The 22,754-nt window shown below is 44.5% G+C and overlaps 1 protein-coding gene and 4 non-coding genes across 6 annotated transcripts; all 5 read left to right on the top strand.

Moving 5' to 3' along the window:
* The first annotated feature begins 17,764 nt into the window (after positions 1-17,764).
* Positions 17,765-22,190, top strand: LOC122425588 (60S ribosomal protein L17-like). 2 transcript variants are annotated; one of them, XM_043444077.1, is made up of 5 exons: positions 17,765-17,815; positions 18,674-18,726; positions 18,817-18,857; positions 19,305-19,439; positions 19,696-22,190. In XM_043444077.1, exons 2-5 carry the CDS (start codon positions 18,687-18,689, stop codon positions 19,807-19,809), a joined length of 330 nt encoding a protein of 109 aa, XP_043300012.1. In that variant the 5' UTR covers positions 17,765-17,815; positions 18,674-18,686; the 3' UTR covers positions 19,810-22,190. The 2 variants fall into 2 exon arrangements, with proteins under 2 accessions (XP_043300012.1, XP_043300013.1); XM_043444078.1 differs by lacking the exon at positions 17,765-17,815 and adding an exon at positions 17,828-18,107.
* LOC122425904 lies at positions 18,529-18,594 on the top strand. The gene has a single exon (XR_006265056.1). It is a non-coding gene; the product is annotated as a small nucleolar RNA SNORD58 (small nucleolar RNA).
* On the top strand, positions 18,928-18,992 carry LOC122425903. Its single transcript, XR_006265055.1, has one exon. It is a non-coding gene; the product is annotated as a small nucleolar RNA SNORD58 (small nucleolar RNA).
* Positions 19,538-19,609, top strand: LOC122425906. Its single transcript, XR_006265058.1, has one exon. It is a non-coding gene; the product is annotated as a small nucleolar RNA SNORD58 (small nucleolar RNA).
* On the top strand, positions 21,055-21,115 carry LOC122425905. Its single transcript, XR_006265057.1, has one exon. It is a non-coding gene; the product is annotated as a small nucleolar RNA SNORD58 (small nucleolar RNA).
* Positions 22,191-22,754: the final 564 nt, after the last annotated feature.

Raw genomic sequence — 22,754 nt, 5'->3', positions numbered from 1 at the left:
CCGAGGGGCCCCTGTATGGTCGGTTCCCTTCCTCTGGAGGGCCTTGATATGAGGGCTTGAGGGGATCTCTGTGACCAGACCCCTGGATAGGCAGAGGTGAGGGGACCTTTCCTGCCTGCTGGGGAAGGGGCGGGGTGTGAGACTCCTTCAGGCAGGGGGTAGCCAGGGGCCTCGCTCTTGGGTGGCAGAGCTGGGAGGAAGGCAGCCTAACTGCCCTCTGTCAGCCAGCACGTGGGGCGAGCCCTGCCCTGGTCTTCCCACGGACACTTTGCTTACTCCCTTAGCATTAACTGGTTGGTTCCTTTGTCTCCTCCTGGCCCTTCCTCACGATGTGACTTTCTTTTTCTTCTCCCGCTCTCCAAGTCTTTTCTCTTCCGGGTCTGCTTTGTGAGCAAGGTTACACCAACACGGCAACAATAAAGATGTTGCCAGGTTTCTCGTTCCTCCCTGCTGTGATCCTATTTGTCTCAGTTCAGTTTCTGGTCATGGCCTCTGAAGCCAGCCATTTCTGCTGAGTGGAAAAGACAGTCAATCAGCCAGTTACTTTGTCTCGAGAACCAAGAAATAAGTTTAACCGTTTCCCCCCAGCTTTTATTGTTGGACCAAACCAGACCAGGCAATTCAAGATGATTGAAAATGACATGTATAGATATCTTCTTTTTTTCTCTCTTCCCAACTCATGACACACTGCAGTATTCATTCCAACTGTGTCATTCAGTCTTCATTTCACCATGAAAGGGGGCATAAAATGATCTGAAACTAACATCCTTGCATTGGGTGGTCCCTTTGAAATAAGTCTCCTTCCATGGATCCCAGCTTTAATTAAGCAGTCTACCCACAAAGACTAAACCAGTTATGATTAAGGCATCACTTTAGGCACTGAAAGGAAACAAAGGAGCAGAAAAAGAGCTTATGTGCAAGAGGGCTACATACAGCACACACACAAATAGATCGCAAATTAGCTAAGCAGTATAGAGCTAAATAAATGACAAATGAGGTCACTGTGGGCTAGAGGGCTCTGAAAGCTCTGGCCTGGGCATCGATGATAGACAGAAGTCACAAAATAATCCTTCTCTAACTTCCATTTTAAGGGCTTCCCTGGTGGCTCAGGGGTAAAGAATCCCCCTGCCAAAGCAGGAGACACGGGTTCCATCCCTGGTCTAGGAAGACCCCCTGGAGAAGGAAATGGCAACCCACTCCAGTATTCTTGCCTGGAGAATCCCATGGACAGAGGAGCCTGGAGGGCTACAGTCCATGGGGTCACAAAAGAGTCAGACATACTGAGACCCTGAGCATGTCCCCACACATTAATGCTACCATCAGGGCTGGAGCCTCCCTGGTGCTCTGCTGACTATACAAGAGAAATAGACAAGCCTATCCAAGTGAATGAGAGCATCAACAGATATAAAAGCCCAGAGACACGAGAGGAGTGTGAAGAAACCAGGCAGACACACACACACACGCACGCACACACATGCACGCACAAACACGTGAACACATACACTCCCCGTTTTCCTCAAATTACACTTCTGCCTGAGAGAGTATGAAGAAGCAAAGGACTAATCATGCATCAGCTGAATCAGGATTCGAAAGGATAGCTTTAACAGATGGGCCCTTGTGCCCCTAGGAACCCACCTCCAAACCTTTTCAGCAGGATTAACGTGATGGTCTGAAAGCTTCTACCCGAGTCTTTCTGACTTCTGTCAGAAACTCTTAGAGGAAGTGATAGCAATTCTTTCCAACAAAATAAATACAAAAATGAAAGCAGCTTTATTATCTAAGCAAAGTTACACACGTTGTCCCAGAACTGATAACCTTTGGCACAATTTCAGTTACACACAAAAGAACTATCACTGAGATGAGGAATTTGCACATGGGGCAGTAAACAGTGGGGTGAGGTGTTTACTTTAGCTCATTGGTTCCGCAGCTTCAAATGGACAAGACTCTGTCATCAGGTGACCAGCTCGGATCACTCTAACTGGGAACCATTGCAACCTCAGCCAGTGTGGGCAGGAAAGCACGGAGTGTGACCTTCTAAGAGATATGGCTTCCACGTTTCCCTGGTCAGTGGGTCTCTTTATCTACACAGTCAGGATAATAAATTCAAAGAAAAGTTTCCACGTGGGAACAACTCCTGCCATCATCTTGACCTTTGCTCCCAGGCAGATGGTCAGTGTGAGAAGGGGGAGCTTTTTGGGGGCCTCTGGATGGATTCACAAGCAGAGTGAAATCTAACTTCCTCCATGATATTTCCTCCACCCGGCCACTGGGCTCTGCAGTGTCCACCTTGGACAACCTCTAGGAAATACAGACTGAGGTTGTGAACCCTTGCCAGCGTATCTTTACCCATTAGTGGAATCACCTCCAGTGTCCTGGACAGAGATCATCCTGCCATCGGTGCTGAGATGAAGGTGATGAAGGGAAGAGGCCACTGCAGCAAGCAGTCAGCTCATTCTATTTAAGTCACTGTAAATGCTAGAAGCCCTTTATTTGAGGTTAAAGCTATTCCTGATAACGCCCAGTATTGATTTTAGTTCTATCTGTGCCCTCATCCATGTGGTGACCCGAGTTCCAGAAGACTGTCCACATGAATTCCATCTCCAGGTCCTCTCTGATCCAGGCCAAACGCCCACTGCTTGCCTTAGAGGAACCCAATGACTGTGAGCTTCAAATCCAACAGGCCATGTTTGGAATCCCTTCTCAGAGATGGTGGAGCAGGCAGACTCGGAGATAGTTCTGAGACCCAACCCTGGCCTCAGGCCTTGTGTAATCTCCTCCTCCAAGTACGGACAACACTTGTGACAAGCTTCCCACCCATATAAAACAGAAAAGCAGTGTTAGTCACTCAGTTGTGTCCGACACTTTGCGACCCCACAGACTGTAGCCCACCAGGCTCCTCTGTCCAAGGGATTCTCCAAGCAAGAATGCTGGAGTGGATTGCCATTCCCTTCTCCAGGGGATCTTCCTGACCGAGGGATCAAACCCAGGTCTCCTGCATTGCAGGCAGATTCTTTACCATCTGAGCTACAGGGAAGATCTAGAATACAGAAAAGCTGACAGGATATCACTGCCATGATTGTGTTACTTAAGATTCTAACAGACCTGGTCTGGTTTTGATGGGTAAGCATGGTTTGGAGCAGGGAACAGTACTTGAGAATGTTAAATCTGGAAACTGCCCTGACTTAGAGGGTTTCAGAAAGGAATGATATCTGAATGGGTGGCAGAAGACAGAGGACTAAAGAAAGGGGAGCCGACTTACCCCATGGACCTTGTTTAAGGAATCAGCACCAGGACTTTATTTTTTTTTTTTTTTTAATTTTTTTATTAGTTGGAGGCTAATTACTTCACAACATTTCAGTGGGTTTTGTCATACATTGATATGAATCAGCCATAGATTTACACTTATTCCCCATCCCGATCCCCCCTCCCACCTCCCTCTCCACCCGATTCCTCTGGGTCTTCCCAGTGTACCAGGCCCGAGCACTCGTCTCATGCATCCCACCTGGGCTGGTGATCTGTTTCACCATAGATAGTATACATGCTGTTCTTTTGAAACATCCCACCCTCACCTTCTCCCACAGAGTTCAAAAGTCTGTTCTGTATTTCTGTGTCTCTTTTTCTGTTTTGCATATAGGGTTATCGTTACCATCTTTCTAAATTCCATATATATGTGTTAGTATGCTGTAATGTTCTTTATCTTTCTGGCTTACTTCACTCTGTATAATGGGCTCCAGTTTCATCCATCTCATTAGGACTGGTTCAAATGAATTCTTTTTAATGGCTGAGTAATATTCCATTGTGTATATGTACCACAGTTCCTTATCCATTCATCTGCTGATGGGCATCTAGGTTGCTTCCATGTCCTGGCTATTATAAACAGTGCTGCGATGACATTGGGGTGCATGTGTCTCTTTCAGATCTGGTTTCCTTGGTGTGTATGCCCAGAAGTGGGATTGCTGGGTCATATGGCAGTTCTATTTCCAGTTTTTTAAGAAATCTCCACACTGTTTTCCATAGTGGCTGTACTAGTTTGCATTCCCACCAACAGTGTAAGAGGGTTCCCTTTTCTCCACACCCTCTCCAGCATTTATTGCTTGTAGACTTTTGGATAGCAGCCATCCTGACTGGTGTGTAATGGTACCCTTCTTGTGGTTTTGATTTGCATTTCTCTGATAATGAGTGATGTGAGCATCTTTTCATGTGTTTGTTAGCCATCTGTATGTCTTCTTTGGAGAAATGTCTGTTTAGTTCTTTGGCCCATTTTTTGATTGGGTCATTTATTTTTCTGGAATTGAGCTGCAGGAGTTGCTTGTATATTTTTGATATTAATCCTTTGTCCGTTTCTTCATTTGCAATTATTTTCTCCCAATCTGAGGGCTGTCTTTTCACCTTACTTATTAGTTTCCTTTTGTAGGCAAAAGCTTTTAAGTTTCATTAGACCCATTTGTTTTAGTGGTTTACTTTTATTTCCAATATTCTGGGAGGGCGGTATAGAGGATCGCGTGATTTAGTGGAGAGTGTTTTGCCTATGATTCTCCTCTAAGGAGTTTTATGAGTTTCTGGTCATACATTAGATCTTAATATCCCATTTTGAAGTTTATTTTTGTGTTGTGGGTGTTTAGAAAGTGTTCTAGTTTCATTCTTGCAAGGTGCGATTGACCAGTTTCCAGCACCACTATGTTAGAAGAGTGTTGTTTCTTTTTTCCATTGATATATCCTTTGCCTCCTTTGTCAAAGATAAGGACTGCATAGTTCGTGGATATCTCTGGCTTTCTATTCTGTTCCATTGGGGGGTTCTCTATTATTTCTGTCTTTGTGCCAGTTACCACACTGTCTGTATGACTGGGCTTTGTAGTAGAGTCATGAAGTCAGGCAGGTTTGATTCTCCAGTTCCATTCTTCTTTCTCAAAGAGATACTTTTGGCTATATAGGTTTTTGTATTTCCCATAACAAATTGTTTGAAATTCTTTGGTTAGTCTGTGAAAAATACCGTTGGTAGCTTGATAGGGATTGCATTGAATCTATAGATTGCTTTGGGGTAGAATAGCCATTTTGACAATATTGATTCTTCCAATCCATGAACATGGTATGTTTCTCCATCTGTTTGTGTCCTCTTTGATTTCTTTCATCAGTGTTTTATAGTTTTCTATGTATAGGTCTTTTGTTTCTTTAGGTAGATATACTCCTAAGTATTTCATTCTTTTTGTTGCAATGGTGAATGGTATTGTTTCCTTAATTTCTCTTTCTGTTTTTTCATTGTTAGTATATAGGAATGCAAGGGATTTCTGTGTGTTAATTTTATATCCTGCAACTTTACTATATTCATTGATTAGTTCTAGTAATTTCTGTTAGGAGTCTTTAGGGTTTTTCTATGCTAGAGGATCATTCATTCTGCAAACAGTGAGAGTTTCACTTCTTCTTTTCCTATCTGGATTCCTTTTACTTCTTTTTCTGCTCTGATTGCTGTGGCCAAAACTTCCAACACTATGTTGAACAGTAGTGGTGAGAGTGGGCACCCTTGTCTTGTTCCTGATTTCAGCACCAGGACTTTAACATCCCAAGCTCCAGCACCTGGAGGGCTCAGTAATGGTGACGTCATCATCTCCAGAAATCATGGCCCCCGCTCTGTGCTCAGCCTACTTAGACTGCTGGCGGTATTACTGCATGTCTCCCAGCGTTTCACTTCATTAGGTCTGAGCCGAAGAGCCTTATTTTTTAATAATGTTTATTCATTTATTTTTATTTCCGACTGTGCCGTGTCTTCATTGCTTCCTGAGCTACTCACTAGTTGCAGTGCTTGGACTTCTCATTGCAGTGGCTTTTCTTGTTGCAGAACACGGGCTCGAGGGCGTGCAGGCTTCAGTAGTTGCAGCATATGGACTCGGGACTCTAGAGAACAGGCTTCATAGTTGGGGCGCATGGGATTAGTTGCTTTGTGGCATGTGGGATCTTCCCAGACCCCACTTTTGAACTGTGGTGTTGGAGAAGACTCTTGAGAATCCCTTGGACTGCAAGGACCAGTCAATCCTAAAAGAAATCAGTCCTGAATATTCACTGGAAGGACTGATGCTGAAGCTGAAGCTCCAATACTTTGGCCACTGATGCAAAGAACTGGCTCACTGGAAAAGACCCTGATGCCTGGAAAGATTGAAGGGAGGAGGAGAAGGGGAAGACAGAGGATGAGATGGTTGGATGGCATCACCGACTCAATGGCCATGAGTTTGAAAAAGCTCCGGGAGTTGGTCATGGACAGGGAAGACTGGCTGCAGTCCATGGGGTCGCAGAGAGTCAGACACGACTGAGCGACTGAACTGAGCTGATGTGGGATCTTCCCAAACCAGGGATGGAGCCCATGTCACCTGCGTTGGCACACCAAGCCACCAGAAAAGCCCTGGAACAGCCTTGGAGGTAGGGACCACATCCTTTTTATCTCTGAGTCTTCCTCACCGATTACTCACACACTGTAGGTGCTCACTCAATTTTAATGAACTGAAGTAAGTCGGGAAGCTCAGTAATTAGTCTTTAGGGAACTTTGCTGGGAAAAGAGGGGAAGAAAGGCACAGAAGGAAGGAGTTGAGGGAAGAGAAAGAAGAGTTGGAGGAGGGAGGGAGGGGCAGAGTGGGAGCCCCAGGGATGCTGAGAGTGGGAGCCGTGGGAAGGAGTGAAGGAGTCGGAGGGGCTCTGAAGCGAGGCGGCGGGGCAGGGTCTCCTGGAGGGTTCCTGGAGTAGCAGACACAGCCTTCTTCCACGAACCAGAAACAGACTCGCAGATATGAGAACAGCCTTGTGGTTGCCAAGTGGGGAGTGGGGGAGGGTATTTGGGATTAGCAGATGCCAACTATTATATATAGGATGCATAAACAACAGGGTCCTACTGTATAACACAGGGAACTACTTTCCATATCCTGTAATAAACCATAATGGAAAAGAAAAATATAAAGGAGAAATGAATGATGGAAAAAAAAATAAAAGGAATTCTTCCTCCAGGAATAAGAGAGCATCTGAACCCAGGAGCGCTGGACTTGCTGCAGGGACAGCAGCTTCCACGGTTCCCAGAACAGGAGCACCATCTAGGCACAGTCACTGGTACTTGCCAAAACTATGTCTCAGTTTCTTTTTTTTATCCCCCTTAAAAGTGTGGCCACTGTGGAAATCACCGCTAAAGGTAAGTGGGAATGACAAGGCATTTGGCAGCCAGGGGCCAACAGCAGAGAATCCTTTCCCCCACAAAAAAGAAATAAAAACCTTTCCATAGTTGCACTTACTTGTATTTGCATTAAGAAATTCAAGCAGAATACCCAAGAAGTAATAAAAATGATTGGTACTCGTGGATTGAGGGGTAGAAGGGTGACAGAAATGCAGACAAGGATAAAAGTGAGACTATTTTTATTGCTTTTTAATATTCTTTAAAAATATTTAATATTTTATTATTATTTTAATATTTAGTATTTTAATATTTTGACTTTTTGAACCACCTGAATATATTCCCTGTTGTTGCTATTGTTGTTGTTTAAAGAAGTCAAGACTTGAAAAAATTGTCTAATGAATTTCAAATGCATCAAAGAAAAGAAGTCCCTTCAGAAACAAAGAGAGGGGAGCAAAAGTTGCATCCTTTATCTAGTTGCCTTTCAAAGCTGGGAGCGTCACAAAGCAAAAGATGCTAGGCCAGTATTTTTTATTAGAGCAGTTGGGTAAGTTGGGGGTCCTTTGCACAGAAAGCAACTGAGGAATGTCTCTTTACCTGTCTAGTGAGAAGGCTAGGCTAGAAGCCCTCATCAGAGCCTTCCAGCTCTCATGCTCTCGCCTTTGACTGGCAGTCTCACCTGGTTTGGGGTTAAAGGTGGGGTGCTGTTTGTCCCCACTACAAGCCACCCTGTGTGGGGCTGAGGCTGTGTCATCCTGTCTCTTTCCCCTCCTGCCCCGTTCACAATCTCACCTTTGAAAAGCTTGAAAGTCAGCCTCAGTACAGTTCAGTTCAGTTCAGTTGCTCAGTCGTGTCCGACTCTTTGCAACCCCATGAATCACAGCACACCAGGCCTTCCTGTCCATCACAAACCCCCGTAGTCTACTCAAACTCATGCCCATCAAGTCAGTGATGCCATCCAGCCATCTCATCCTCTGTCGTCCCCTTCTCCTCCTGCCCCCAATCCCTCCCAGCATCAGGGTCTTTTCCAATGAGTCAACTCTTCCCATGAGGTGGCCGAAGTATTGGAGTTTCAGCTTCAGCATCAGTCCTTCCAATGAACACCCAGGACTTATCTCCTTCAGGATGGACTGGTTGGATCTCCTTGCAGTCCAAGGGGACTCTCAAGAGTCTTCTCCAACACCACAGTTCAAAAGCATCAATTTTTTGGTGCTCAGCTTTCTTCACAGTCCAACTCTCACATCCATACATGACCACTGGAAAAACCATAGCCTTAACTAGATGGACATTTGTTGACAAAGTAATGTCTCTGCTTTTTAATATGCTGTCTAGGTTGGTCATAACTTTCCTTCCAAGGAGTAAGTACCTTTTAATTTCATGGCTGCAGTCACCATCTGCAGTGATTTTGGAGCCCCAAAAAATAAAGTCTGACACTGTTTCCACTGTCTCCCCATCTGCTTCCCATGAGGTGAGCAGATTTTCATGATCTTAGCTTTCTGAATGTTGAGTTTTAAGCCAACTTTTTCACTCTCCTCTTTCATTTTCATCAAGAGGCTTTTTAGTTCCTCTTCACTTTCTGCCATAAGGGTGGTGTCATCTGCATATCTGAGGTTATTGATATTTCTCCCGGCAATCTAAATTCCAGCTTGTGCTTCTTCTAGCCCAGCGTTTCTCATGATGTACTCTGCATATAAGTTAAATAAGCAGGGTGACAATATACAGCCTTGACGTACTCCTTTTTCTTATTGGAACCAGTCTGTTGTTCCATGTCCAGTTCTAACGGTTGCTTCCTGATCTGCATACAGGTTTCTCAAGAGGCAGGTCAGGTGGTCTGGTATTCCCATCTCCTTCAGAATTTTCCACAGTTTATTGTGATCCACACAGTTGAAGGCTTTGGCGTAGTCAATAAAGCAGAAATAGATGTTTTTCTGGAACTCTCTTGCTTTTTCAATGATCCAGCAGATATTGGCAATTTGATCTCTGGTTCCTCTGCCTTTGAAAGTCAGCCTAGTGTGGAGGAAACACGTCCAGGTAAACCAAACTTTCCAGGCACACCCTTTGCCCACAGAAATGTTAAAAGGCTTTAACTGAATGCTAATCTGGTGCCATCTAGTGGCCCAGGGTGTCACTCAGGACCTTGTCTTTCAAGAGAAGTTTTTATGAACAACATTAGGGTTTCTTTCCAGGCTAGCCCTTGGAAAAATTGTGAAATCCAAGGCAAATTTTCCTATAGTTCCAGCTTCCCCTCTCGAATTCTCCCCTGTGACAGGCAAGTGTACTGGAAAAAGAGCAAACGTAGGTGTCTGGACGCCCATGAGCTGTAAGAGCCAGGGCAAGTGACCAGCTCCCCTGAGCCTCAGGTCCATCCTCTGTGAAATGTGGGTAGCTCAATCATCCTTTCAAAGTCACTGTGGGGAATAAGTGTGACAAAGCGTACAGAGCACTCAAAATACAGTAGATGTACCCTAAAGATTAGTTCAATTCTCAAGGACATTATTGTTTCTTTTTTATTTTTTGTGGCACCATTCAGCACGCAGGATCTTAGTTCCCTGACCAGGGATGGAACCCATGCCCCCAGCAGTGGAAGCTCGGCGTCTTAATCACTGGACCGCCAGCAAAGTCCCTAGTACATCATTATTTTAAAAATAGGAGTGAAAAGGGAATTCCCTGGTGGTCCAGTGGTTAGAACTCGGCACTTTTACTGCCAGGCCAGGTTCGATGCCTGGTCGGGGAACTAAGATGTTACGCATCCAAAAAGCAAAACAAAACAAAACAAAAAACAGGAGTGAAAAGATAAATATTGAGCTCTGGTTCCTGGAAGTATTCAAATAGAGGTTGGATAATTTCCTGTGTGGATGCCACCAGGAAATAATTCCACGCAGAGAAGTCATCAGAAGAGGCATTAAGGAACTCAAGTGATGGGGGCAAAGTTAAGGGAACTAACAAGAGACATTTAGAAACCCAGAGACTAGCAACCACTGAAAGACGTTTCCATACCTATAACAAATTAGACAAGAAGGTATCAAAAAGGAGTCCAGAGATATCTGAGCTTGGAGGACGGACCACATGGCTGAGGCTGGGAGTCATAAAAGGATGTAGCCACCCCAGAACCTGGTGTCAAGGCAGGAAGGAGGCTAGGAAAAAATAGCCCAGCCTGTTTGCCTGAACTTCCAGCTCCTACCTAAGCTCACGATGGGCCACGCTCAACCAGAAGTCAGCTGGCAGGGAGGCTCGGGTTGTAATTGGAGGGCTCAGCCTCATGGGGCACAGACGTCAGAGGATGAATCTGGGGGAGACACCCAGAGAGTATCCAGTTCAGGGTGTCATAGAGGAAATCCTTGCTTGGAGGGAAAAGAAGCAGATTAGGTGATTCCAAGAATAAATTCTAAGGGGAACCACTGACTGAAACCACTCACCCTGACCAGGCAAGAGAACCACTTTCATGAGTTAAGTGGATTCTTTACCAGCTGAGCCACCAGGGAAGCCTAAATATAATGGAGTGGGTAGCTTATCCCTTCTCCAGAGGATCTTCCTGACCCAGGAATCGAGCCGGAGTCTGCTGCGTTGGAGGCAGATTCTTTACCAGCTAAGCTAAGACCTGGATTTGGTCCCTATCTTGCAACAGGAGGAACTAATAAGAACAACAGGAGGAACTAATAAGAACTAAAAGAATGCAAAACTAACAAGCTATTAGTACCACCAACTGCAAGAAGCTGGGAAAGATAAAAAGGAGAGAGGAGACTCCAGTCCATACAGCCTACCAACCTCCCAGAATCCTTCTCGATGAAATCCATAGTGACTGAGCGATGCATGCACCACGAGGAAGGACCCTGAGTCAGAATGATTGGCCAGAGACAACCCAGAAATTAATCCCATCGCCATGAAACCTAAGACTTCGAGCCACGTGGCAGAGCAGTTCTCCTGGAAGCCCTTGTCCCGCTGCTCTCTCCCTGGGCCCTCTTTCCCAACAAAGCTTTGTCAGCAAGTGTCTCCTCAGACAATTCATTTCTGAGTGTCAGGCAAGAGCCTACTCTCAGGCCCTGGAAGGGATTCCCCTTCCTGTAACAGATAGAAAAAGCAGGAATGAATATCTAACTTTACGCTTTTCACTATGTCTTTTAACTTTCTCTTTTTCCTAGCAACCCAGTATGATGGTTTGTTATCTTTTTTTTTCCCTCCCACCCACGAATGAAGGAGAAAAGCTCAGCAAAACCAAGTAACTTGCACTGGGACACCTGACTGGGGAGTGGTGGAATTCTATCCCAGTTACTGGATGTCAGTGCCCCCTCTAGAGTTTCCCAGGTGGCTCAGCTGGTAAAGAACTTGCCTACCAATGCAGGCGATGCAAGAGACGCGGGTTCAGCCCCCAGGTGGGGAAGATCCTCTGGAGAACAAAATGGTAACCTGTTCCAGTATTCTTGCCTGGAAAATCCTATGGACAAAGGAGCCTGGCAGGCTACAGTCCATGGGGTTGCAAAGAGTTAGACACAACAGAGTGTGCGTGTGTGTGCACGCGCACACATGCACATACACACTGTCCCTCTATCCCTCAAATGACCCCCCTCCCCCCTAGTTCTAACTTTGAGAGGTTGGGGAAAGACTGACTGGAGGCAGGGAGGAGCTGGCAGAAGCACCCCCTCCTAAGAGGCAAAAGAAAAAGGACTCCACCCTTGGTGTAAGGGATTACATTTTCCTTATTGTCATGTAAAGAATTCCCCTTTCCTGGCAGAGGAGGCCAGTTTCTTAGAGAAGATCAAATAGCATTGTATGGAAGGCTCACGCTGGGGAGAGCCAAGCAAATCCTGCTAAGGGATTAAGACTTTCTTCCCCTGGCTCTCCCAGAGCCCTGAAACCAACTGTCTGAATATTATTCTTTGGGGCAGGGGAGCTGGACGGTAATTCTACAAGACAGAATATTGAATAGTCACTCGACTGAAAATCCCCAAAGGCATTCTTTTCTGAGAAGATGGTCGGACTAATTTATATTGGCCAGCCGATTGAACAGCCAAGGCAGATGAATCTTCTTCTAAGAGATTGATAGCCTCAACTGAAAACAGTTGTTTGGACAAACTGTCAGACTCCCGCAGGGCCCACTTGACATCTGTGTTTGTCAGGTCAGCGAGGAGAACGGCTCTGACTTGGAGAGGCTGAGGGTTTGCTGTTGCCTGCTGCTCCCTGGAGATCTACACAGCAATTGAAGCCCCAGTGGTTGCCATCAAAGAGAATTCACTGGAAGAAGGTCCCAGGGGAGCCGTGTTTCAATTGTGTTTGACGAGTCCAGAGGCGTTTGCTGTTCCATTCCTGTTACCCAAGTATGGCCTCTCTGTACACCAGAGCCAGACAAAATCAGAGTGGCTCCGTGGTACGGTAAAAAATCTGCCTGCCAATGCAGGAGGTGAGGGTTCGATCCCTGGATCAGGAAGATCCCCTAGAGAAGGAAATGGCAGCCCACTCCAGTGCTCTTGCCTGGGAAATCCCATAGACAATAGAGCCTGGCAGGCTTCAGTCGACGAGGTCGCAAAAGAGCAGGACAACAACAGAAAAGGATAGCTTTATTTCTTTGCCAGGCAAATAGGAACACACTGGGCTCCTGCCTAGAAAAACTAGGTGTCTCAATTCCAGAGGATTGATGAAGCGTTTTATAGCACTGGCTCAAAGATGGGGTCTCTGAGAAGATTATGGTGTGAGCTGGGCTTGCAGTCCCTTAATCTCAGGCTCTCTTAATCTTGATGAACTTCTCAGATCTCTTTAATCTTGCCTCAGGTGGTCTCCTAGCTGCTGCTTCTTGAATAGCAACAGTTGGGATCCACCCTTTGGAACTCAGGGAAGGTCATGGAGGCTGGAGTCTTGCCCATAAAAAATGGGGGACAGAAAGGCCTCCGGGCCTGGGCGTCCCCCAGGCCTCCACTCAGTTTCATTCCCACCTCCTTCACCCTTACCAAACTCATATTACCTCATCTGCTACAGCTTTTCTGGTATTTTTCAGAATTTTCCAGAATCTAATCTGAGGTTGCTGGCCTTACCAATCCACCTAGTGTCAGAGCAGGAAGAGTCGTGCTCGACATTGCTTTCACTAGGTTCACCCTGATGAACGCAAGAGCAGTGGGCTGAGAAAGGGAGACTGTGAACCGGGCCCCAGAGGACACTGTGACAGCTGGAAGGAAGCTTGTAAGCCAATCAAGAGATGGACAGTCCTCGGAACTTCCCTGGCAGTCCAGTGGCTAAGACTCCACGCTCCCAATGCAGGAGGCCTGGGTTTGATCCCTGGTCAGGGAACTAGACCCCCAAAAGCTGCAATGAAAGATCCTCATGCCACAAATAAGACCTGGCACAGCCCCCCTCCAAAAAAAGGAGAGATGGATGGTCCAAAGGCAGGGTGGAGAAGCACAGCCCAGCCATAGTGAGCTGAGGTGGTGGTGTTATTCAGTCGCTTAGTCATGTCCAACTCTTTGCAACCCCATGGACTGAAGCATGTCAGTCTTCCCTGTCCTTCACCATCTCCCGGAGCTTGCTCAAACTCATGCTCATTGAGTTGACAATGCCATCCAACCATCTCATCTTCTGTCATCCCCTTATCCTCCTGCCCTCAATCTTTCCCAGCATCAGGGTCTTTTCTAATGAGTCAGCTCTTTGCATCAGGTGGCCAAAGTATTGGAGCCTCAGCTTCAGCATCAGTCTTTCCAATGAATATTCGGGATTGATTTCCTTTAGAATTGACTGGTTTGATCTCCTTGCAGTCCAAGGGACTCTCAAGAGTCTTCTTCAGCACCACAGTTCAAAAGCATCCATTTTTCACCATTCATTTATGGTTCACTCTCACACTGGTACATGGCTACTAGAAAAACCAAAATGGACCTTTGTTGACAAAGTCATGTCTCTGCTTTTTAGTAAGTATACTTCTAGATTTTTCATAGCTTTCTTTAAAGTGAAAGTGTTAGTCGCTAAGCCTTGTCTGACTCTTTGCTGACCTCTATCTACGGAATCTTTGCAATGTTATTTACTGCATTTAATAGACTACAACATCATGTAGAAGTAACTTTTTGTTTTTCTTTTTTGGCTAAGCCACTCAGCTTGTGTGATAATAGTTCTCTGACCAGGGATGGAACCCAGGCCCCCAGCAGTGGAAGCTAGGAGTCCTATCCACTGTGTTGCCAGGGAATTCTCAATGACGTAACATTTTTTATTTCTTCTTTTTTTTTTTTTGGACATGTACACACTGCTTTATTTATTTTTGGCCGTGCTAGGTCTTCATTTCTGCACACAGCCTTTCTCTAGTTGCAGTACACAGGCTTATTGCAGTGGCTTCTTTTGTGGAGCACGAACTCTAGGCTTGTGGGCTTCAGTCGTTGGAATACAGGGGCTCATTAATTGTGGCTCACAGGCCACAGAGTGTGCAGGCTTCAGTAGTTGTGGCGCCTGGGCTCAGTTGCTCTGTGGCCTGTGGAATCTTCCCAGACCAGGGACTGAACCTGTGTCCCCTGCATTGGCAGGCAGATTCTTGTCCATTGTACCACCAGGGAAGATGCAACTTTTAAACACGCTGGGAAACCAAAAAAATCCATGCGACTTGCTTTATCACGGTGCTCTGAAACTGAACCCACAATATCTCAGAGGTATGCCTGTATCGAGAAAAGTGGAAGACTGGGTTACAGGCTCAGCTATGGGCTGGCAGCATAGTCAGGCAGGCACCAACTTTTACAGTTTACAACCACAAAATCATGTGACTTTTACCAAAATTTCTTGAATTCATCTACCACTCTCCATTCTCTTTGCCAAAAAAATTGAACTGAACCTCATCAGTTCAAGCCACTCCCATCTTTTGCCAGCCTGTGGCCTTACCCCTGAGGCATCCCAAATTTCTTCCTATAGAGTGATCTTTTCAAAAGTGAATCTAATCAAGTCACCTCACCCATGCCCATCCCCAAGGGTTTAAACACTTTTCCTCATTGACCTTGAGGATGAAAGTTGCTCAGTCGTGTCTGAGTCTGCGACCCTATGGATTATGCAGTCCATGGCATTCTGCAGGCCAGAATACTGGAGTGGGTAGCCTTTCCCTTCTCCAGGGGATCTTCCCAACTCAAGGATCAAATCCAGGTCTCCTACACTGCAGGCGGATTCTTTACCAGCTGAGCCACAAGGGAAGCCCGTTGACCTTAAGTTAAATTCAAAACTCCTTGACAGATAAATAGGCTCCCTCCAGATCAGGTTTGCCACTCGCCCTTACCTCTCCCCACCCACAACCAAAAGGAATCCAAACCCTTGCAGTTCCCATAGCAGAATTTTCTTGCTGGCAATAATAATTGTTTCTCTCTTACTGTATTGCCATGACCAGCTAGCTCCTTCTGGTCATTCATGGTGCAGTTGCCATGTCATCCGCTCAGGGGAGGCTTTCCTACTCTACATGTTCACCCTACTTCAGCAGTTTCACACTGTATTCTAACTGGCTGTTCACCTCCTAGTTACCTATCTCTCTGTCCCTACCCTCATTCTAAAACTGTGGGTTCCCTGGCAGCTGAGACTCTCCTAGTATCTGTTAGAGCATAACATCCAGCACAACGGCAGGCATATAAGTGTTCGATGAATATTCATTTAATGGCTAAATGAACAGGTCAACTGATTGCCAAGGATGACCCCTATTTGCAGTACACAATTGCTTTAATAATTAAGATTTCTTAATAATAAATATAGTAAAATTAAAATATACTTTCCCCAGTACATGCAAAAGAAAGCCTTTTTCCCCTTGAGTATTTTCCCAAGGGTTTGTAAACTTGTGCCATGGACCTTTTTTATACTATGGTTTGTGAACCCCTTCACAGGATATTTGTGTGTGTGTGTGCTTAGTTACTCAGTCGTGTCTGACTCTTTGTGACCCCATGGACTGTAGCCCACCAAGCTCCTCTGTCCATGGGGATTCTCCATGCAAGAACACTGGAGTGGGTCGCTATGTCCTCTTCCAGGGGATCTTCCCAACCCAGGGACTGAACCCAGGTCTCCCACATTGCAGGCAGATTCTTCACCTTCTGAGCCACCAGGGAACTCCTGTATTTTTTAAATACAAATAATAAAGTACTGTTACAAGGGACCAATATGATTGCTGTGTGGTTTGTTGCCTATATTCATAGTGGAGAAACATGTTAAATTTCAGATAGAAGTTCAAATCGCAGCTAAACAGATTGGAGGAAAATATGTATACCAATACAATTTAAAGAGTTCACTTAAATTTTACAGAAAAGTCACTGAGGCTATAAAAGGAAGACCCTAAGTTAAGTGCTAACACCACCAGTGACTCTAAGTGAATAACCAGTAAGATGACCTGGGAAAGAAAATGCACCTTGGCATTTTTATTTTCAAGGAACAGTTATCTTTTGCCATATGAAGATCTACAAGTTGCAGTGGGGAAACGAGATCTCAATCTTGAACCAGACCCTTCAGTTAGTACATCCTTTACACGCGCTGCTTTATCACATTGATTGTGTAATATTCTCAAACTGAGAATTTATGATTAACATAATTACACCCCATCCTTTGGATCTCCCTAACTTTTCCTTTTGGGTTTCCTTGGTGGTCAGTGGTAACGAACTGTCTGCTAATGCAGGTGATGAGGATTTAATCACTGGGTCGCAAAGATCTGCTGGAGAAGGGGATGGCAACCCACTCCAGTATTCTTGCCTGGGAAATCCCATGAACAGAGAGAGGAGCCTGGTGGGCTACATTCCATGGTGTCGCAAAGAGTCAGATATGATTTAGTGACTAAACAACAACAGCGAATTGTCCCTTTACAAATCATTTTCATATAATCACATAACCAAATCTAATGAATCTTGATGAAAAAATGTCTCATCTATACCTAAATAATATGTAGTATTGTCCTAGAACTACAAACTTGTTTTGCTTTGTTTTTATAGTGGAGTATCCTTGATTACCTCATTTCACTTCCCTGGTGGCTCAGACGGTAAAGAGTCTGCCTACAATGCGGGAGACCTGGATTCAATCCCTGGGTTGGGAAGATCTCCTGGAGAAGGAAATGGCGACCCATTCCAGTGTAATTGCCTGGAAAATCCCATGGGTGGAGGAGCCTGGTAGGCTACAGTCCATAGGGTCGCAAAGAGTCGGACACGACTGAGCGACTTACCTCCTTGATTAAGTAAGTTACATTAATTTCAGGTGTACAGCAAAATGATTCAGTTATACTTCTACATATGTTTTTTTTTTTTCAAATTTCTTTCCCATTTAGGTTGTTACATAATACTGAGCAGAGTTCCCTGTGCTATACAGTAGGTCCTTCCTGGTTATACATTTTAAATAGAGCAGTGTGTACATGTCAATCCCAAGCTCCCTAACTATCCCTCCCCAGCTACACGTCCCCCCTGGTAACTATAAGTTCGTCCTCTAAGTCTGTGAATCTATTTCTGTACAAACCTGTTTTTAATTGACAGATATTTAAAATACATAACTTTATTTCTGTATACAAAAAAGGATAATTTTGACACGGTCCCTAAGCCTCTAATTCGTTTTCATATCTTCTCAAACATATTCCACATTCCCTTTCTCCTCCGCCTTCCCCCCACCTCTTCAAATCTCGTTTCTTTAGGCTGGGACTCTCGCGAGATGTCGAGCTCCATGAATTCTCCCATGAGCCACCGCTCTTCCTTTTCCGGTAAGCGGCCTGAGGTGAGTGTGTGTCTTCGGCATCTTTGTCTAGTGATGAATCCTCTGGTAATCCGTGCCATCCTGGCTTTCTCGGCGCCGATTTCGAGACCCTCAGGAGGAGGACTCTAGCGGCTACTGATTCCTCCCTGGTGGAGCAGTCCTGTGCGCGGGGATGTGTCGGAGGCCCCGGCTCGGCGCCCCTCTGCTGCCGGGCCTCTACAGGCCGCAACGGGGCTCAATGGGCGAGAATGGGGGTGACGAGGTTAGAAGCCGGCTGTGGTCGGTGCCGACTCCTGAGGGCCAGTGTCTCGCGGTGAGTGGGGGCCGCGAACGCAGCGCATTTGGGGCCGAATGGAAAGAAAGTTTTGGGGGAGGGGAGTGAGGTCAAGTCGGGTCGAGGTTTACTCGGTGGCTGAACGTGAGTTGAGCTGCGCTTAACGTGGGTAATACCCTAAAGTGTGTGGAAAGCTTGGCTTTCTTGTGAATCTGTGAGTAAAGGAGGTTTCTGTAGAGGGAGTATGTCGTTGGGTCGAGTTAACTTTGACCTGAAGGATCTGATGCTGAGCAGGGCTCTGGGCTCCTCAGCACGGATACTTGGGTCCAGATTTGGTTGGAAACAGGCTGTGTTTTCTTCCAGAGGGTTAAGGGAAGGGCATCCGTGTCACTAGTCTTAGTAGGGTCAACGCTGCTGTAGGCAACTGGTAATTGTAGATGAAACTGGATTGAGAGGATGGCTGCGATGATGGCATTTCTTAGGACACCTTTGGATTAATCATGAAAACAACTACTCTCTGAGCAGCTGTGGACAGAGTTTATAGTACATAAATATTAAACTGTGAGTTGCTGTAAATATATGTTGACAGTTATTCTTGCTTCCAGCTGACCCTTAAAAATGGTGCGCTATTCACTCGACCCAGAAAACCCCACAAAATGTAAGTGAGCAAGCAACATTTATTTTGGAGTATGAGGCACCCAGATACCAAGATTAACCAAAAATAAATTTTTTTTCCGGTATTTTTTAGCATGCAAATCAAGAGGTTCAAATCTTCGTGTTCACTTTAAGGTAGGTGAATCGTAATTATGTTCTGAAAGAGTTGTTCCTTGAGTATTTTTTAACCATTCTAAAAAGGTAGCTGCGATGATGTGTTTCTTAGGACACCTTTGGATTCACCATGAAAATAAATCATTTCTGAGCAGCCACCTTTTAATGAACACTTTGATTTAGGATTTGTGGAATTGGGTAAAATTACCGGAGAACTGCTTGAGAACCTAGTGCACAGATCAAGTTATGGGAAACGTAATTGTAGTTTACAAGATAATGGAGAAATGTTAACAGTGAATAAACATGTTTAGGATTCACATTTCTCCACCTTCAAACCAAGTCTCCCTGGTTCATAACAGATTTTGTATTATGTTTCAAGAATGGAAGGGATTTGGCTCTTGATAAAGGTTGACACGTTGAAAATACTGGAATTTGTTTAAATCTGACAGCTTACGTTATTATGTTTAGAACACTCGTGAGACTGCCCAGGCCATAAAGGGTATGCATATCCGAAAAGCCACCAAGTATCTGAAGGATGTCACTTTAAAGAAGCAATGTGTGCCATTCCGTCGTTACAATGGTGGAGTTGGTAGGTGTGCACAGGTAAGAATTCATAGTTGTCATTTAAAAGACAATTTGTTAGGGAAGGAGTAGATGAAGTAAAAATGGCCAATGTCTTCCTTTACTGAGGCTCCTTATGGTTGCTGTGATAACAATCTTTGGGACACCTTTGGATTAACCATGAAAAAAAAAAAAACAATGTTCTGAACAACCTTGATGTAGGCTGAAATAAATTTCATCTTGTAACATTGATTTAAATTGAGGCAAATTACTAATAAACTCTGGTTTTGTTTTTTAGGCCAAACAGTGGGGCTGGACACAGGGTCGGTGGCCCAAAAAGAGTGCTGAATTTTTACTACACATGCTCAAAAATGCAGAGAGTAATGCTGAACTTAAGGTACCCACACTATAAGCATCTTTATACATGCAACTTGGATTGTTAACTCAGTTACAGTTGTTGTCTGGATCTATTTCCAAAGAGGTTCTTTTAAATCTCTACTTTCAATTTCTAATAGGAAAAAATTTTTGTTTATAAAGTGTTTCAGGAGCATGGTCTGCATTGATTTCAAGCCTAAGACTAGAATTACCCCCACCCCCCACCCCCCCACACAGACATAATGCCAATACATGCAAGAGAAATGCTTTTTTTTTTCTTGAGTATTTTACCAAGGGTTTGTAATCTTGTGCTGTAAATGTTAGTGCTCAGTAGTGTCCAACTCTGCAGCCCCGTGGACTGTAGCCTGCTAGGATCATCTGTCCATGGAATTCTCCATGCAAGAATACTGGAGTGGGATTGAACCAGGTTTCCTGCATTGCAGGCAGATTCTTTACCATTTGAGCCACCAGGGGATCCTTTTTTATATTGAGGTTTGTGAACCCCTTCACAGGGTATATTTAAATACAAATAAATACAGTTAGAAAGGAATCATATGATTGGCCTGTGGTTTGTTGTCTACATTCATAATGGAGAGATGTTAAATTTCAGAGGTCAAAACAGCAGTGTGTAACTGAACAAATCCTGTGCCAACTAAACAAATTTATCCATTTGATCAGTTATCCTTTACATTTTTGCATTTGGAAAACTGGGTTAGAACTGGAATTAATGTAGGTCTGTTTAGCTGTAGCCCTTCTAGCTGCTAAGCCTTGCTGTCAAAATCAAGCTTAGACATAGATCCTTTGAGATTCTTGTAACTCTGCTCCCTAATGAATACCACTTATAAAATAGGGGCAATTACCAGCACTGAATTTTGGTAATTACTTAGATTTAAGGGAGGGAACTTAGAATGAAATTTTAAAAAAAAAATGCTATTTAAAGTCATAAGGACTTGAGTGATACAGTTTGTGGTGTTATGATAAAGGTGTTACCTGATTTAAAATTTTTTTAAAATGTTACATGATTTTGCTTCCTTTTCCCAGGGCTTAGATGTAGATTCTCTGGTCATTGAGCACATCCAAGTGAACAAAGCCCCCAAGATGAGGCGCAGGACTTACAGAGCTCACGGTCGGATCAACCCCTACATGAGCTCTCCCTGCCACATTGAGATGATCCTTACTGAAAAAGAACAGATTGTTCCTAAACCAGAAGAGGAGGTTGCACAGAAGAAAAAGGTAAATTACTTGGTCTCTGCTCTGTTTCACTTGGTGTATTAGATTGTGGTTGCTGTGATGACTAACTTAGGACACCTTTGGAATAACCATGAAAAGCTATTCTGAGCAACCACCAACCTCTTACAATCATTTTATTTTGGCTTTCATAAGTCTCATTAGTTTTTTTTTAATCTTGGAAGATTTTTATTTTAATTGGAGGCTAATTACTTTACATTGTTGTGGGTTTTTGCCATACATTCACATGAATCAGCCATGGGTGTACTTGTGTTCCCCATCCTGACCCTCCCTCCCCATCCCATCCCTCGAGGTCATCCCAGTGCACCAGCCCTGAGCACCCTGTCTCATGCATCGAACCTGCACTGGCGATGTATTTCACGTATGATAATATATGTGTTTCAGTGCTATTCTCTCAAATCATCCCTCCCTCGCCTTCTCCCAGACTCCAAAAGTCTGTTCTTTAAATCTGTGGCTCTTTTACTGTCTCGAATATAATAGCTGAGTAATATTCCATTGTGTATAGGTACCACAGCTTTCTTATCCTCATTAGTTTTTTAACAGCGAGTGGGAATTTTGTATTGTTCAGTGTGTTAAAACTGTGATTATATGCTGATGTCCACACCCAGATGGCCATGACCTCTTCAGATGTAATTTATCTGGAACAGGGCACCTCCTCCCTGCAGCCCCTATCTCCAAGAAATATAAATGATTATATTTAGTTCTTTAGCCCGGAACCTGGGGATGACTCAAATCCTAATGGATCTGTCTTCTGTTGATTTTCTCATATTATCCTCCATCCTTTTTTGCCACTTGGTTCTTTCCAGCTTGTCTCCCAGCCTGTAGTCTTCGTTCTCTTCTTACTGCTCTAATTTCCTCCTGGCTGCCTTTCTCTCCATGCCACTTCTCTGTGCCAAAGGACTCATTCCCTTTATGATGAAATTTCCGATTACCTTCATTGAGATACAACTTCCTCTTTAAGATGTGTGTTTCTCCTGGAATCATTCTTCTAATAGTGCTTTTATTTTTTCTTTGCCCCAGATATCCCAGAAGAAACTGAAGAAACAAAAACTTATGGCCCGGGAATAAATGCCGCAGAAAATAAATGCAAATAAAAGTAAAAGTGTTGGTTGTCTTAATTAGTAAATGTATTTCAAGTGTTAACCACAAAATAGATCAAATGAGTTTTAACAGGCTGTTTTGCATCTTTTGGTACTTCATATAAAATGGAATTGAGAACATGGGAAAATTTCTGACTCTTTTCCACCTACTTTTTTTAACTTAAAGCACCCTAAGTCTGCTACCGAAGTAGCATTTACTGTATTCAGTTATGCATCCATAACTGGGGTTTTAGAGGCTTTTCAATATCCCAAAGAGAAACCTTAGCAGTGGTTGACTGTCACCTCCTAACCCAATCTGGCCCTGAGCTTATACTTATGTTGATTTGCCTGTTCTGGACTTTTCATCTAAATCACAATGCTTTGACTTAGCATGTTTTTTTTTCAGGGGTTTTTTTCTGGCGTGAGGTGTTAGCTTCATTGGTGTCCTCTATACAACCCCAGGGACTAGCCTGCCAGGCTCCTCTGTCCATTGGATTATCCCAGCAAGAATACTGGAATGGGTTTCCTCCAGGGGATCTTCCGACCCCGGCATTGAATTTAGTGAACATCGGAGGACCTGCAGGACTCCTAAAGCAGTAGCATTTACTGTGCCACCTGCAATATGTGTGTTAGCTGCCCAGTCGTGTCCGACTCT

The sequence above is a fragment of the Cervus canadensis genome, chromosome 23 (genome assembly GCF_019320065.1).
Source record: "Cervus canadensis isolate Bull #8, Minnesota chromosome 23, ASM1932006v1, whole genome shotgun sequence".
In the NCBI taxonomy this organism is placed as follows: domain Eukaryota; kingdom Metazoa; phylum Chordata; class Mammalia; order Artiodactyla; family Cervidae; genus Cervus; species Cervus canadensis.
Note: the sequence above shows the minus strand (reverse complement) of the source record. Positions and strands in the feature narration are given on the sequence as shown.

Bases quoted from the DNA above. Each gene is read 5' to 3' on its own strand.
- LOC122425588 (XM_043444077.1), top strand. From the start codon at position 18,687: ATGGTGCGCTATTCACTCGACCCAGAAAACCCCACAAAAT. The intron at 18,727-18,816 runs GTAAGTGAGCAA...GGTATTTTTTAG, and splicing joins CCCAGAAAACCCCACAAAAT to CATGCAAATCAAGAGGTTCA. The intron at 18,858-19,304 runs GTAGGTGAATCG...TATTATGTTTAG, and splicing joins ATCTTCGTGTTCACTTTAAG to AACACTCGTGAGACTGCCCA.